Here is a 17,919-nt window from a genome sequence, read left to right as displayed (position 1 = left end):
GTTGAAGAGTCTTGTGACGACCCGAGTCTCTGTTAATAGTCTTGAGTTGTGGCCCCGGGAGGGTTACAGTCAGCCAGTTACCCCTCTGGTGTTGCGTCCTACGGTACGTCTGCTCGCTCCTCGCCAGCCTCGCCTCCTCCAGTAAGGTCTGGTCGCTCCTCGCCACCACGGACGCCTCCTCCAGTAAGGCCTAGTCGCTCCTCGCCAGCCTCGCCTCCTCCAGTAAGGTCTGGTCGCTTCTCGTCACCACGGACGCCTCCTCCAGTAAGCCTGGTCGCTCCTCGCCACCACGGACGCCTCCTCCAGTAAGGCCTAGTCGCTCCTCGCCAGCCTCGCCTCCTCCAGTAAGGTCTGGTCGCTTCTCGTCACCACGGACGCCTCCTCCAGTAAGCCTAGTCGCTCCTCGCCAGCCTCGCCTCCTCCAGTAAGGTCTGGTCGCTTCTCGTCACCACGGACGCCTCCTCCAGTAAGCCTGGTCGCTCCTCGCCAGCCTCGCCTCCTCCAGTAAGCGTAGTCGCTCCTCGCCGCCACGGACGCCTCGTCCAGTAGGCCTGGTCGCTCTTCGCCGCCACGGGACGGCGGCTGTTAAACAGGTAAGAGTACGGAACCAGACGCAAATTGTTCCTAGACAGTTGTCATACAAACGATGGGTACCATTCATATAAAGTAGGGTAAGGAATCACCAACATCAAATTAGAGTTATCGATGTTACTCTTAGTGACACGTCAGGAAATGTTCACTTTGTTTAAACAGGATTATCAACCTCGAAGACAAATTAGTATATACATGAATAAGTACAAATTTCTATAGATTTTTGGTTTAGTTGGTAGCTGGTGATTTCTTTGCTCTACTGAGTCCTCTATTATAGAGATGGTTGGGGAGTTGTAGAGTTTTATACATCTTATGACATCTTGGTGATGCACCTCCCCCCCCCCCCCCCCCGTTTACCGTCGACTAGCTAGGTTCTTAATTAGACCTTCAGGCTGCAGCATTTTTCACGTCTCGAGAGGGACAAATTTTCATAAATTTCCACCCTAAATGTGGTAATCCATAGAAACAATTATTCTGCTTGAGTTATAGGTCCTTACAAACAACTGGTCCGCTTGAGTTATAGGTCCTTACAAACAACTGATCCGCTTGAGTTATAGGTCCTTACAAACAACTAGCCCTCTACTCTTAGTACTCAGCTTTTCCTATGCTCCAAGCACTCGTGGGCACATCCCACCCAAATTTATACGTTACACTAATTGTAAGTGATTGTCATCGTTAATTGCGCTCATATTAAGACAATTGTAACAAGCTTGTGTATGAATGTAGGCACAGGTGTTACACAGGTACATAAAAATTATTAAAATTTAATTAATGTTGGCATCGGAGACCTTTTCATGTGGATTCAAACTCATTTTGACCTCTGAATGTATAATATAACTGAAGAGTTAGCCAAAGAACGTCTTCAAATAAGGAGTTGACCTTGGACTGCCTATTACGTGCCTGAGAATAATAATACACGAAGAAAGCTAAGAAAACTTTGTAGATATAAGACTCATTGAAATCTATACAAGTTATTCCATCTATCATCACACTAACATGCAGGAATCTGAGTCATGAAATTTACCACCCTCAAGATGGGTATGGGGTCCACTACTTTCACAGGGTGGGTAAGGGGTCCACTACCTCTTACTGGATGAGAATTGAATGGATGAGGCTAATTACCATTCACAAGATGTTCCTGTGAAACGGATTACCAGTTTCACAGGATGGGTAAAGGGTTCACTACTACTCACAGGATGTACAAAGAGTCCACTACCACTTACTGGATAGGTAAGGAGTCCACTGCCACTCACAGGACGAGTAAGGAGTCCACTGCCACTCACAGGACGAGTAAGGAGTACACTATCACTCACAGGATGGGTAAAGGGTCCACAACCACTCACAGGATGGGTAAAGGGTACACAGGATGGGAAAGGGCAGCACAGGATAAGTAAGTGGCGCATAATAAGTGAAGTAAATTAAGAACAATGGATAACAAGCGCGTTACTAGGCCAGTGAGGCGAAGGTCTCTGGCATGACAGTCCTAACACGCTTCCTGCTCCCGACAACGATTCACCAGATAACATGTTATTTTTATTGTGTTCCTTCCTCCTGTTGCATCCAGCACGGTGTTTATGGACGCTCGTCAGCTGGTGTTACCGAGAGCTTCACAAAAGTAAATGCAAGGAAAACGCGTTATTTGTGTACTCACCTAGTTGTACTTGCGGGAGTTGAGCTCTGGCTCTTTGGGCCCGTCTCTCAACTGTCAATCCATGAACTGGTTTATGTGTTTTTGTTCCCCTCCCCCCCCCCAAGAAGCAGCCCGTAGCCGCTGCCTAACTCCCAGGTACCTATTTACTTCTAGGTGAACAGGGACATCAGGGTGAAAGAAACTCTGCCCATTTGTTTCCGCCTGCGCCGGGGTTCGATCTCCAGACCCTAGGACTACGAATCCCGAGCGCTGTCCACTCACCCGTCAGGCCCTAAATTTGTATGGTAGTCCCCAGGTGTGTATGGCAGGCGTTGAGAAGGTGCGGTTGGATGAGAAACTAATGTATAACGAGATAGAAAACGGTAAATGTGTGGTATACACATGTATCCCCTGGTGTGTGGCAAGTGCCCTCAACCGGGTTCTATGTAACACGAGAGGCCCTCAAGTGGTATAAACATCAACACATTTATGACGCAGCGTCTTGCTCAAGGCTACCAGTAACTTTTATTGGAATATGTCAGAGAAGAATATCACCAGTGGCAATATGATAATTAATTAATGAAGTAGCAGCCCCGAAATAGGCGATATGTGCCGACAATAAAGAAGGGAAATAACAGGAATGAAAGGCAAATATTATAAAGTTATATCTTGTTTACCAAAATACTTATAAATAATTAACAGTTCACTATTTTGGTAGATTAAAGTTGAAGCAGAAAGTTGTAAGCAAGGTTGGTGTGCTGAACAAAGATGGTTTATTAAGTTGTTGTTGGTGATTGGGGGCCACGAATTTATTAAGTACAGCTAGTAGCCTCTTGACCGAGACTCCTTCTCTGGTTACCGGTAGGTACAGATGTGTCGCTGTGTACTTCAGTGTTCAAAAGCCCGCAGAGAGCATTTGTTGGTGAGCACTGTTGCGGGGCCTTGGGGCCGTGCTGGCCTGTGGTATGGGGGGTGCCTTTGCCCCCTGTCCAGCGGAAGGATATGTTTGGCCTGAAATACACCGGATAGGCGTCTTACCCAGCAGTTGAAGTGGGTGAACCTTTTGCAGGTAGATGTAGTGGTGGTCTGTGAAGTACAGCTTGTCACAGGTCACGGGGCAGTGATGAAGTTCGGCTCCATGGCTGTCTACCAGGGATTTGTAGATCGTTATGATGGGCGAGCCTTCATGCTGCCTGCTGGTGGTGGTTCAGTGACGGTGTCGGATCGGTGCGAGGAGACCACATATGTTGCTGTGCATGGAGTTCCGTTTGAGTTCCCTGAGGCTGGAGTAAAAATTACTGTTATTGGAGTAATTGGAGTAAAATTATTAAATAAAACTGACCAGCCAGAGTAAATACTTTGAATAGTAACAGAGTGAGACATGATGCTAGTGGTTGTTGTGATTTACAGTCACCACCAAACAATGGAAGAGCTAGGGAAGACTACAACAAATGTAACAAGAACTGCATAAAGGTAATGGGAGAAGCAGCCACAGTGGCAAGGGAGCAAAAGCTAAAATTCTAACATTAAGGCATTTTAATCACAGGGAAATAGGCTGGACAAATAAGGATCTCCACGGGAGTGACGAGTCATGGAGAGCAAAACTGGTAGACGGTAAACATTCGTTAAAGCAGCATATTACAAGGCAAACAAAAGTGAAAAGAGAAAACACACCAGCAACACCATATGTTTTCACTAATGTTTTCCAAAAATGAGACAGATGTTGACAATATAGAGTACGAGATTCGTCTTGGAGCTAGCGAACACTGCATTATCCTCCTTGAGTACAGATTAGAGCTGGAAGTTTGTTAGCCAAAGAAACCTGTTGAGGAAGATGAAGAACTATCTTACTACCTCATCTTACCGTAGGTAAGTCCAAGGGAAGACAGAACTATTGACGATCTTTCCACTCAAAAAGGAATTGGACAAAAAGTAAAGTAAATCCCCAGCTCAATAAGCAATGCAGGGAAGCTAAAGAAAGGGCAAAAACAAAAATTCTTGAAAAAATACAGACAACGAGAAACTGAAAACAAGAGACCCTAAAGAGAATCAGAAATCAATGCACCCGAGTCAAAAGAAAAGCTGAGAGGCAGTTTGAAAATGACTTTGTGGAGGGAGAGACTAAGGTCCAATCAAAGCTGTTATTTAGCCAGACAAGGATGAAAATAACAGTGAGACCAAGAGACTTCTCACATAAAACAATAAGGAAGTATCTGAGGAACTTAAGAAAAGATTTCAGGTCTTAATAACAGAACCAACATGGAGACCAAGGCTGCAGAATGAAAGGCCAGAAGAAACAATAGATGACAGTCACTGTTGAAGAGGTAAACAAAACACCTGGAGGAACAAGATGTAACAAAATCAGTGGGACCAGATTTAATCTCACCATGGCTGCTGAAAGAGGCTGCACAACTACTTTGTCACCCCGCTCTCTGAAATGTTCAGTAAATCACAAGAGATAGAAATCTCTCAGACAAGGTACTAAATTACAGACGTGTCACTGACAAGTATTCCGTGTAAACCATTGGAGAACGTAATCAGGTTGAGAATGTTGAAGCACTTAGACCAACTTTGTAACGAAAGATCAGACTGGATTTAGAAAGAGAAAATCATGCCTGACGAACATGGCAGAGATCTATTTCTAATAAGACAAAACAGAAGTTGGTTAGGCTATTTTCCTTGATTGTAAAATAAAACACACATTTGACTGGAGGTGTATGTGTTGTTTCAGTACTTATTTATGTATTAATTTTTTTAATTATGTTGCTTTTAGCGTAATACGGCTCGTCTCTCCACAGGTGTGAGACTCCTCTCGTCAGCGCCTCCCTCAGAGATGGAGTGCTGCACCGCCGCCACCCGTGGCCACAGGCTGGTGCTGGAGCGCTGCTGTTGCTGTTGTTCATTGCAAACTGGCGCCCTCATCATCGCCTCGTTGGAGATAGTGAGTGTTGCGGGTGATAGTGAGTGTTGTGGGTGATAGTGAGTGTTGTGGGCGATAGTGAGAGTTGCGGGAGATAGTGAGAGTTGTGGGAGAGAGTGAGTGTTGATGAGGATAGTGAGCATCGCTGAATAGTACTTGTGTTTTCCGGGATAATCAGAATCTGGAGATTGCAGTGGCACTGCTCAGAGTGTCTCGGGCCAGTGTAACTGAGATAAATAATAGAGCTAATTCTAAAACAAGGCTCGATAGATACTTAGAGAGAAGGGTTAGATCAATCTGGGCATCGCACAGAAAGGGCCCAACCCGCTGATAGACTCCTGGACCTAGATTCAGGAAGCTCTGTGTATTTCTTCGTAAGTGGGTTTGCTACGAAGGTTCCTAAGTGCGCCCTAAGAAGATGCTTAGGTGCGATTCAATAACGTCCACTTAGGAAGAAATTTGTTGGTTCACCTGCGTGCCGATAGAGGTCACTACTGTGTTTCGTTTGGCCAATCAGAGAGCAGCAACATTCTTCATATTGAAGATTTAGCGCTGGCTTATCGGAGCTCTACTGCCTCCTATTTACGTCGAATTTTCTTATAAAATTAGTATATTTTGAAGTAAAACAATGTTTTTTCAACTTCTACAGCCAGCACCGACATTGTAGTAAACAAATATGTTACATTTGTTGTTTACCTACGTAATTCTAAGAGATACTGTGTAGCTGTCCCTGTTGCTCGGAAGATGCGCTGACAATTATTGTATATATTTACTGAATTTACCCAAGGGCCACTAACTATCTAGTGGCCTCGAAGAGGACAGAAAGCCGGCGGCTTGTTAAAGGGCCCGCCAATTGTCTTAATGATATTTTTTAGCTGGAATTTGGCATTTACGGCTTCAGCGGGTAGGCGGTTCCATGGGTTTATAGCCCTCTTGGTGGAAAAAAACATCTGTTTTCAGTCCTACTTGAGAGAACATACTCTCCAACACTATATCTGTGATTGCCCTGTTATCAGTGACTTCATACCAAATGGTATGAGGTATTTTGAGCTCTGTAATTACTTCATACACTCAGGAATATTGGAAGATATTCTTGTGCTGCACCCAAATTTTGCCAGTGGAGGCTAATAGATCAGCATTAAGTATTTTGGTCTCTCCTAATTCCATGTATGACTGGCCATCCTGTGAGGTGAGGATGTTGGATGAGCTTGTAGCTGGTTTTTGATCTACACTGTGTGGTCCTTTATACAGAATAGGGAAGCAGCACATTGCTGCGTATACCTAATCTTCTTAATAAAAAAAATCAGTAATAAAGATTTTAAATTATAGTTTGTATTATTACAAATACAGTACTGTATTGTCCTTATTAAATCATGTTGACCATGGATCATTAAGATCTCATGTTGATATGTAATAGTCATATTTCTTTTGAACTGATAATCCATGCTAATCATTCATTAAATTGTGCATTATGTCTCAATTTTTCACTTCCTTGGATATACTGTACAGTACAAAAAGATAGGATAAAAATAAACCAGTAATATTTCTTTCATTATATTTTTCATTTAAGTCTTACCTTACTGACAGGCTCCAGTATGTTTCTGTGAATAATTCTATTTCTCCTACCCAACCCATCAACATTGGTGTTCCTCAGGGCAGCATACTTGGCCCTCTCCTCTTTCTCATCTACATTAATGACCTTCCAAATGCCTCCCAACACCTCAAACCAATTCTTTTTGCTGACGACACAACCTTCATTTACTCCAGTCCTGACCCCCTTGCTCTAAATGTCACAGTGAATACTGAGCTAAATAAAGTCCATCTTTGGCTAACTGCCAACAAACTCACCCTCAACATTGACAAAACTTTCTATATTTTGTTTGTCAATAAACCCTCAAATCAAATAAATCTCAGGATAAACAATACCCAAATTTGTAATAAAGTAGATGGCAAATTCCTTGGCGTTTTCATTGACAACAAGCTGAATTTCCAGGGATACATTCTAAATATATCAAAAAAGTTTCAAAAACTGTTGGCATTCTTTCTAAGATCAGATATTATGTACCCCGCCCTGCCCTGGTGACTCTCTATTACTCCCTCATCTATCCATATCTCAACTATGGTATTTGTGCTTGGGGTTCTACTACCAATCATTTACGTCCTCTAATTACTCAACACAAAGCTGCTATTAGGACAATATCCAACTCTGGCCCCAGACATCACTCGGTACCCCTACTCAAATCTCTGAATATGTTAGATATTAAGTCACTGCACATTCTCTCATGTGTATTTTATATATATAAAACACTGAACTATAATGTCAATCCTGTCCTTAAAAGCTTCATAGAAGGTTGTAACAGAACCCATGAGCACCACACCAAAAACAAATACAGTTTTGATATTCCAAGAGTACGACTTAATCAAACTAGAACTGCTCTACAAATCAAGGGACCCAGAATGTGGAATGACCTTCCCAATCATGTTAAAAACTGTACCTCTCTCAACCAGTTTAAGATAAAAACGAAGCACTACCTAATAAATTCCCTGTAACCTACCTTACCTCTCTATTGTCAACCCATGTCTGTTTTTTTTTAAACAACGCTGTTTGTCGACCTAATTGTATTTGTGCTGCTTTTCAGCCATGTCCCCCCCCCCCCTTTTTTTTTATTTGTTCTCAATACATTTTATTCTTTATACTCAATTAGTATTAAGTTTTAGTCATTATTGTTTTTCCTGCCCGAAACGCTTTGCGTAATAGTGGCTTTCGGCATTGTATGTACTAGCTCTATCTATAAATCTATCAATTTTTGTAAAATCTCTTGTATGTATGTACCTTACCTGAATAAACATTTATTTATTTATTTATTATTATTATTTATTTATTTATAGGTGGAGGGCGGGGTAAGGGTACACCACATCATATTAACGCAACGCAAACAGTGCCTGACACTTCAGTTGGATCAAAAACCTGAAGCAGCCTGAACATTATGACGTCATACACACCTCTTGCACACCGTGTATAAAATGAAACATAAACTCTTATGGGCTATTCATGTCCGTGCCACCTCTTGGGTGGCTTAATCTTCATCGATCAATCAATCAATCTCAGGTATTTACACCCTCAGGCACAATAAACCATTTGAAATTAAAATGATACGAAAAACGAGAGAATAAAGTCATTAAATGGTTCGAAAGGCGAGGCTTAGGAGCTGACGCTCAACTATGCTAGCTCATGCAGGTGAATACATGCAAACACACACATCCACTGATACACAAACATTTCACATGTACAAGCAAATATATTTCTAATACATACTTTTTCCAGGTTGCTTGCCTGGCTCTGATAATTAATATTTCTAATACATACTTTTTCCAGGTTGTTTGCCTGGCCCTGATAATCACTGTATTGACGCAATTTTCAGGTCAGTTTTTACGGAACTTATATATAATAAGCAAATGAATCCACATATATGGCCAAACATGCAAAGTTCAGTAATAGCTTGTTACAAACTGCACGAGAAAAACAAGTGGATTTGTGTGCCTTCTCTCATTCTTCCATTATACTTTTATGAATAGCCCGTGAGCCGTGTCTCTCTTCACAGATGATGTGGGACAAATATTTGAGTTGATCGCCCATATTGTCATCGCGTTTGTGCTTATTTATGGAGTCAAAAAGGTGAGGCTTGGTCAGGTGAGGCTACGCTGTGTCTGGTGAGTCTACGCTTGGTCAGGTGAGGTTATGCTTAGTCAGGTGAGGTTATGCTTGGTCAGGTAAGGCTATGCTTGGTCAGGTTAGGCTATGCTAAGTCAGATTTTTTTTTTTTTTTTTTTTTTTTGAGATATATACAAGAGTTGTTACATTCTTGTACAGCCACTAGTACGCGTAGCGTTTCGGGCAAGTCCTTAATCCTATGGTCCCTGGAATACGATCCCCTGCCGCGAAGAATCGTTTTTTCATCCAAGTACACATTTTACTGTTGCGTTAAACAGAGGCTACAGTTAAGGAATTGCGCCCAGTAAATCCTCCCCGGCCAGGATACGAACCCATGACAGCGCTCGCGGAACGCCAGGCGAGTGTCTTACCACTACACCACGGAGTGAGGCTATACTTGATCAGCTGAGGCTATGCTTGATTTAACGAGGATACGCTTGGTCAGGTGAGGCTTCACATGGTCAGTGCTTGGTCCTTTGTTGTGGAATATCTACTTCAGTTATCTGTTATACCTCATTCCTGAAATTTGTGGCGAACGCTGACGAAGAACTGCCAACTACAACGAGGGTCATTACTCAGGAACTTTCAGCAATATCTGACTGAGAAATGCTATATTTGTGGCCATAAAAAACAGGCAATAGTGGTAATAAGACAGCATGATATTGCAAATCAAACTGGCATAAAAATGAGTAACAAAATCCTAGTGTTTATTGATGAAGTTGACCTATTAGGAATAATTACGTCAATGTGATTTCTTTGTGCATTTGAAGAGAAGCATGGGAGGTAAAATTCCTAGACCACAAGCCAGAGTGCATGGGGGCATTGTGTGACACCCTGGTTAGGCTTCAGTGTAACCCCTGTCATGGGGGGTGGGCTGGGGCTCTGCAAGCAATCGGCTGCTAGGGGCTCAGAAGGCAGAATACTCAGCCCCTCCGACTCCCGGGATTCACCGGAGTCTCCTTGGTCCCACAGGAGAGGACCAGCAATGCCCACCACAGCAGGTCTTTGCTCCCACCACTGTGGGGGTGCCACTGATTCACCCTGGGAGCCCTTCAGTCAACTACGAGGAAACTGCTATTAGCAATTCCGGCCTAGACCCGTGGAGAAGTGAAGGAAGACTCAGGCTTACCTTTTAACAATGTCTTACCCTGAGTCTTGCCTGCCGGACAAAAAGGGTGCAGGAATTCCTTTCCCGCCTGCCTTCCCTATCTTCTTTTTAACAAGGTCGCCAGCTGGGTTGGTATATCTGCACCCCAGCGATGCAGTTCAGTGGGTGTGTTCTATACTGCTTGTTGCCAAAGTGTTGCTACTCCTATAGATCTGACACTGGACTGTCAGCCCAAGGCACTCTCCCATAAAAGTCTGTGTGGCTTTACCTCTCTCTCCAGCCACTACATTGCTTGTTGCCAAAGTGTTGCCACCATTCCGGCACTGATACTGGTCGGATGGCCTAGGGTACACTTTTATATAAGTCTGTGCTGCTTTACCACTCTCCAGGCGATAAGAACTTCTATAGAAAACGTGATGTTCCCTAGGTGGTACTATGATAACCCTCGTGTATGCTCATAGAGAATATTATTATAGAGGCACACTTAAACACGATGATAAAATGTGTGAATTTACTGACATAAATTACATGATCACACATACAGTCACAGTCAACACAGGAAATGAAAATAAGGGTAATAAATCTAGAGATCCTCAGCAACTCTTCTTTCACGACCTCCAACCACTCCTTCAACTGGGCAGATTAGAAAGGAGTCACACACACTCTCACAGAGGGGCCTCTTCGTCAACGTCGGTACCTCCTCTTCAACTGCCCCGTCTTGAAGTGGGTAGAATATAGTTGTGCAATCAACAGCCAATTAATGCACAATATATGGGTATATATATGAGATGATTATATATTTACACATTGTTATATGTAGTCGAAGAATGCAAACACACTCCGTATTCAAGAAAGTTCTGCATAAAATGTGTGTCGAAGGTGTGCAGGTAGATAAAACAGAGGAAGAAGCAAGCAGGAAGGGTAAAATTATCACAATTTGTTTTCTAATTCCCAGTAATGGGATAGGATAATGAGGATATTTATCTAGAGGTTTCTGATAAATTGTTGCCCTAGTTAGTTACTAGTTATATCGTTGACGTCATTATTATTGTTATTGTGTGAGTAATATAAGTATTGTTTACCGTGAAATAGAGTCGGCGCCATCTGGTGGTGGGTTGGTTGTGGATGAGGGGTGTGGTTGTGATCATGGACTTCATAATCCTCGCCCTCGACTCCATTGTATTTCACTCGTGGCTCCTCCTCGTCCTCAGCATCGTCACCACAGTCATACTCTGCTACACCATGTTGGTCGTCCGTTCTTACGTTCTCACTGTAAGTTGCGAGGTCGTGCCTTACTCTTGTAGCGTACACTTATCTTTTCTTTACACAGGTGGGTACGGGAACAAACGGCTTCTGACAATGTTTAGTGGATGTAATTAAGTTAGGGGACGCGGTCTTGCTCTCCCCTGATAACTTTAACAAAAGTATTCAATAGCGCTATGGAACCTTGTATTATTATTGTTGTCTTTTGGATTGATGTTTTTTTTAATAAAATGCTCAGATTTGACAATGGTTAGTTTAATGTGAGTGGTAGATAAAATTTGATTATAACATAATTGAAATGAAAAATGCATGTTTGGAGTTGAAATATGAAGTTTAAGATTGTGTGAAGCAGTTTTTACGTTGTCGTCAGCTGATGTCGGTCCAAAGCTTTCTATTCTCTTATATCTAACATTAATTCCAATCCTTTAATTTGTGAAACATGGATATGAAAGGTGATAATCCATAGTTAAAATGATATATTAAAATGGATCTAGCAATAGCAAAGAATCAGACTAAATATTTTGATTACAGATGAGTGAGGCCGAGGAGGAGGATAAAGTACACTTAGAGGAGGTCACCGCCAGCACCTAAACCAGCCTCCAGGAAACATGCGGGCTCACCATAGCCCGTGCTACTTGGAACTTTGTTCCGGGTAGCAAATCTTTAACAACAAACAACAACTCCAGGTTGTTTGTTGAAGACTATTGCCTAGAATTGAAGACTAGGCTTCGTCTTGTTTACTCCAGTGAAAATGACGCTTACATTCATTTTAATTTACCGAAGGGCCAGCTTATCCTGCCAACGAACATACTTTACAACTTACGACACTTTTCATGGCTATTGAAGCATTTAATTCTTACTTCCATTAGCACTCTAATTATTATCTAATTGAAGAAAATTCTACATAATCTTCAGATGTAAACAAATCATTCATGTTCAAAGTTTTCATACATAATAGTTTTATTAAATCTTTTATAATGTAATATATTGAATTCGAAGATATAATGACTGTGTTTATCCTGGTAACTAGACTTTGCAATGTTTGTTGTTTAATGGACAGACAGTGTAAAGACAGACTGTAATAATATTCACCAACAGTGTCGCTGTTTATCTATTTTCGCCCATCTAACCATCCATATTCCCAATATCACTTCTGTAATGTATACTGTTCACTCGCACAGTTCACTGTTCACAGTCTACATGTCGCTTCTCTATTGTATCACAACAATCACGTCTCACATATCACTGTTGTATTGTTTCACTGTACACGTTTCATATAACGCCGCTGTATTTTATTCCTATTCAATAATGTTTCACATCAGCTCGTCCTCCTAAGGTTTCCCAACGTCCACAGAACGGTCAATTTAAAGTGTCCTCTCCTAACCTACCAGAGGACCCAAAATAGAAAACGGGACAATATGTAACTTTCGCTAGCCACTTCTATTTTTTTAGTACGCCAATTTTTGGCCTTATGTAACGCATAAGATCGAAAAGCGATGATCTTTGTAGGAGGACAGGTAGTTCACATAGCGCTTCTCTACTATATCAATGTATAATCATGTTTTACATATCGCTACTATTCGTGGGGTTCAGTCCCTGAGCCCCTTATGTGCCTCTGTAACCCTTTCCACTACCGCCCACAAGATGGGTATGGGGTGCATAATAAATGAACTAAACTAACTAACTAAATTAGCTACTATTCTGTATTACTGCACAATTACAAGTTTTACCTTCATTTGTTCATTTGTAATACTGCGCAGAATCTCGATCTCCTAGCGTCTCTCATTAAATTCATTCAGTATGTCCTTCAGTATCATTTTCTTCCGTGTTTATACTGCTACCAGTCCATCAACCTTATAACCTACCCCTGTTGATCTACCAACATTTAAGTCGACATTTGTTCTTTATCAAGTACTGTTACACTTTTTTTTCTCTTTTCTACAACGGTGTTACTTAAATTCAATAAAGCTGGCAATGAGCTAAAAATACTACTGCATAAATTTGTCCTTACAACCTCTGTGGTCTATTTTAGACCACAGAGGTTGGAATAGGAGGGCGAAAGGAAGGAACGGTGCCTTTTTTATTTCTAACTCATGGGAGGCATGCAAGGGCATGCCTCCCATGCCCTTGCACCACCCATAGCATTGCTGTTCAATAAATCTCTAGAGTGTCATACCTTCCCTGATATCCTTAAAAAAAGCAAGAGTAACGGCAGTTTATAAAGGAGATAATCCGGCAGACATAAATAATTATAGACCAATATCAAACATACCCGTACTATCAAAAATATTTGAAAAAATTATCTACAAACAGCTCTACTCGTACCTCGTAAAATTCGACATACTTAGCCCCTGTCAGTTTGGCTTCCGCTCCCAAAAAGAGTACCAACGATGCAGTTATTAGTCTCCTTGAGATAATTTACTCAGCCTTTGACAAAAATGAGTTTCCGATTGGACTCTTCATTGACCAGAGAAAGGCCTTTGATACTATTAATCACAACTACCTCTTACGTAAACTCCATCACTATGGAATCCGAGGCCATGCACTGGACTATATCCAATCCTATCTTAGTAACAGACACCAATGTGTAGCCATCAATGATATAACCTCTCCCACTCTACTAATAACCATTGGAGTGTCACAGGGCAGCATCTTGGGACCTCTCCTATTTCTTATATATATCAATGATCTGCCTAATATCTCTAGCATTCTGAAATCTATATTGTTTGCTGATGATACTATCCTCATCTACTCTAACCCCAACCCCACATACACTAAATAATGTTGTTAATAATGAACTAAAAGAAGTCCACTTATGGATGTCAACCAACAAACTAACACTTAACATAGAAAAGATCTACTACATCTTATTTGGAAGCAAATCTACAAATGCAATTCAGCTTCAGATAGACAATGTAAACGTCAGTAATAAAAATGATGAAAAGTTTCTTGGCCTATTCCTAGACAAGAGATTCAACTTCAGCACCCACATACAACACATAACTAAGAAAGTCTTTAAAATAGTTGGTATACTCTCCAAAATCAGATATTATGTACCTAACTCTGCTCTCATCCCTCTATATTATGCACTAATCTATCCCTATCTTAATTATGGTATCTGTGCATGGGGTTCATCCACTACAAACCACCTCAAATCCATCATCACCCAGCAAAAATCTGCTATCAGAATAATAACAAATTCTGCTTTCAGACAACACTCAGCCCCCTTGCTTAACTCCCTAAATATGCTAAACATAATCTCACTCCACACATTCTCTTGTGACAACTACATTTACAAAACCCTGTTCTTAAATGCAAATCCTGCTCTGAAACTCTCCCTGGACAGATGTAATAGGACCCATTATCACCACACCAGAAATAAATATTCTTTGATATCCCTAGAGTCAAACTTAATCTGTGTAAACACTCTATGCAAATAAAGAGACCCAGTCTACGGAACTCACTCCCTAATAAATTGAAAAGCTGTCCAACTTTTGCGTCATTCAAAAACAAAAGTAAAAAGTACCTAATTTCATCTTCATAGTTTCTTACCTTGTTGCTTTAAGATTGCACTGTATCTAGTGCTACCCAATCTCCCAATCTTTATGTACCCAATCCGAACAACTTTACCATTGTGATCATTGCTGTCTTCTTATATGAGCTATCAATTTGCTATATGGTTCCTATTAATCTTTGTTTAAATTACCAATCAAGCTGTCAATGTAATCAATCAGAGCTACCAGTGTGCTTTAATATACCTACTAATCTCTCTCATCTCATTTTTTTCTTGCAATGTATCTGTTATCATTTTATTAATTCTGCTAGAATTTACTTACTTAAAATTATCTGTTAGATTAAGGACCTGCCCGAAACGCTGCGCGTACTAGTGGCTTTACAAGATTGTAAATAACATGCTATGTATCCTCACAAACCCAGTGTACTTTCTTGTATATAAATAAATAAATAAATAAATACTTACTCGTGCTTTCTGGCCTTTGAGTATAACTGCTCTTCTGTCTACTCTAATTTCCTGAAATATTGTGACTTGTACAGCAGAGATTGGAATGCCCATATCCAACAATTTCAGGCTTAAGACATGCAGTTTTAACTGCCTTGTCTGTGTCATCATGAATGCCAACACGTGAATAACGGGGAAATCAAACGCCGACCTGCCAGACGCGAGGTTGCCGCTGTACCGACATGTCCAAATGTCAAAGGCATTTAGGGTGATAAATATGTGTGAAGGCAAGTTTGTTCCGCGTTGAAGCTGCCATCTCTAATTACCATTATTAACACCATTACTGACAAAATTAATTTACAATTTTGTCTAATCTGAGTAATTTAATTAGGTCTGATTACAGTCACTATCACACAAGATAGAGCATCAGATTATCATCACACAAGATTATTATATAATTATTAGATTATTGTTATTATTAGAAGTGATATTATTATTATTAGTAGTAATATTATTATTATATTGGCTATTTTTCACTGGCCTGTAAATTGAGAGTTCATTTAGTGGTTTATATGAAGCCGCTAATTACGCGCTGGGTTTCTGTGACGATATACGGTAAGTATCCGGAGCCAGGTGCCAAGCCAGGTGTGGCCACATGGCTCTTGAAAAGAGGTGTGTGTACTGACACAAGTGGAGACACGACATCAATAAACAACGGAATTTGTGTACTTTCTATACCGATTATTACTCTTTCCAATATTGTATAAGATTGTCTCATATATCCTGCAGTTGTTGTGACAGGGAGAGATGGTTCCTTCTCCCATGAGTGTGGAGCGCGTCAAAGTAACTGGGCCTCCACTCTTCAAACAGAATTGGTTGCCATATGCCTTGCACTAGAGCGCGTATATGAATCCAAAGTTGACACGCTAAATGTAAGTGACTCCTTGTCATCCTTGACTGCCCTCAGCTCCCCAAGGCATAACTGTGACGTGCTTATCTCTGAAGCTAGACACAGATATAATGAAATAATCAATGATGGAGTCAGAATTTGTCTCCTGTGGATTTCTTCTCATATTGGTCTCCGAATACATGATAGAACTGATGAGTTGGCCAAGACTTTTGCTCGTAAAGAGGGAATTGATTACCAACTTGGACTGCCTTTGAGCAGCCTGAGGGCAGCAATATCCCAGGAACATCAACTAAATTTCGGAGACTTGAGGCAAAGTGAAATTCACACCAGTTACTCCATCTATCATCATTCTATTATGCAGGAAGAACCGCACGTCTATGGGTCGTCCAGTAAGGTTAGCAGACTTCTAGATGTTACCACTGCTAGGCTTAGGCTCGGCTACAAGTACCTCGGAATTTGTAACATCTGCTGATGTAGATTTGACTAAATGTAAACTCTGTCAGCAGAACTATTCCCATACTTTACGTCATTATATAATGGAATGTGAAAAAATCGCGGAATTTAGAGATAACACCATCAATAGTGTCCAAGAAATGTGTAAGTACTTCATTCATAATGATATGCTGCCCGAAATCTTAGCGAAATATCCAAAATTTTCTTACTGTAGGTAATGCATGCACATGACTGTAAAGCTGCCGCCCAGTTGGGTGGGTGTGCAGCAAGACTAGTAACTGTGTGACTCACCATAGATGTAAAGTGCCTTGTATAGTGACTGTTGTGAGCCACTTGTTGAATCACTTGTGACAAAAGATTATTGATGTGTGTATTTGTGTGGGTGATTAAATATGTATATGTATGTATATATGTATACGTGTATATATATATATATATATATATATATATATATATATATATATATATATATATATATATATATATATATATATATATATATACAAAATATATATATATACATACAATATATATATATAGAAAAGAATGGGGGTGGTAGGAGAAGATAATATTAGTGTTCAGTGAGAAACCACAAGGTCTCCTCTGAATACTTTTTATTTTCTTCTCCGAGGCTATGGGTCCCCACATTGGCACCAGAGGTGGTACCCTCACAAACTTTTTATATTTATATACAAATATTTATATATTTGTTTATATACAAACTTTTATATATATATATATATATATATATATATATATATATATATATATATATATATATATATATATATATATATATATATATATATATATATATATATATATATATATATATATATATATATACCCCCTCTAGCTGGAAGAAGGGGGACCCATAGCCTCGGAGGAAACCACGCATAACGCATTAGAGGGAATGTTTAGATCCCCTCCAATACAGTTTCTGTGTGCTTTTCTCCTACCACCCCCTTCCTTGAATATTTTTTGTGCTTTATTATGCATTTGATGGTTACAAGATATACATGGGTTGATACAAAAATAATAATGCAAAAAGGTGCTTAAAGGTTATGGATCTCTTGAAGAACACAACAATGGGAAACATTGATGAATGTCACAGACGGGTTCGATCATTGTTGCAAGTCAAACACTTCTTCGAATTCCTCTGAAGTTGGACTAGTGCCCAAGACGCAACAGGCATTTCCCCTCTGAATCGCAACACTGAGGCGCTGGAACAAGAAACTTTTTGCTCTCTGGTCTTTTGTAGCGCTGATCAATTTGTCCCCCAATTCCTTCAGGAACTTCAATGCACATTTTCCCCTATATATATATATGTATATATATATATATATATATATATATATATATATATATATATAT

The 17,919-nt window shown here is 40.5% G+C and overlaps 1 protein-coding gene across 4 annotated transcripts; it reads left to right on the top strand.

The window, feature by feature from the left end:
• Window positions 1-38: 38 nt before the first annotated feature.
• LOC123774622 (uncharacterized) lies at window positions 39-15,198 on the top strand. Of its 4 annotated transcripts, none has more exons than XR_011222650.1 (7): window positions 39-146; window positions 228-593; window positions 5,020-5,162; window positions 8,518-8,563; window positions 8,744-8,817; window positions 11,054-11,233; window positions 11,756-15,198. XR_011222650.1 is itself a non-coding variant. In XM_045769116.2 (6 exons), exons 2-6 carry the CDS (start codon window positions 5,055-5,057, stop codon window positions 11,813-11,815), a joined length of 468 nt encoding a protein of 155 aa, XP_045625072.2. In that variant the 5' UTR covers window positions 63-593; window positions 5,020-5,054; the 3' UTR covers window positions 11,816-15,198. The 4 variants fall into 4 exon arrangements, 1 of the variants encoding a protein (XP_045625072.2); XR_011222651.1 differs by having other exon boundaries at window positions 61-349; window positions 472-593; XR_011222649.1 differs by having other exon boundaries at window positions 61-429; window positions 472-593.
• The last annotated feature ends 2,721 nt before the right edge of the window (window positions 15,199-17,919 follow it).

The sequence above is a fragment of the Procambarus clarkii genome, chromosome 51 (assembly GCF_040958095.1).
Source record: "Procambarus clarkii isolate CNS0578487 chromosome 51, FALCON_Pclarkii_2.0, whole genome shotgun sequence".
NCBI lineage: Eukaryota > Metazoa > Arthropoda > Malacostraca > Decapoda > Cambaridae > Procambarus > Procambarus clarkii.
The sequence above is the reverse complement of the archived record's forward strand: the minus strand, read 5'-3'. Positions and strand labels throughout refer to the sequence as shown.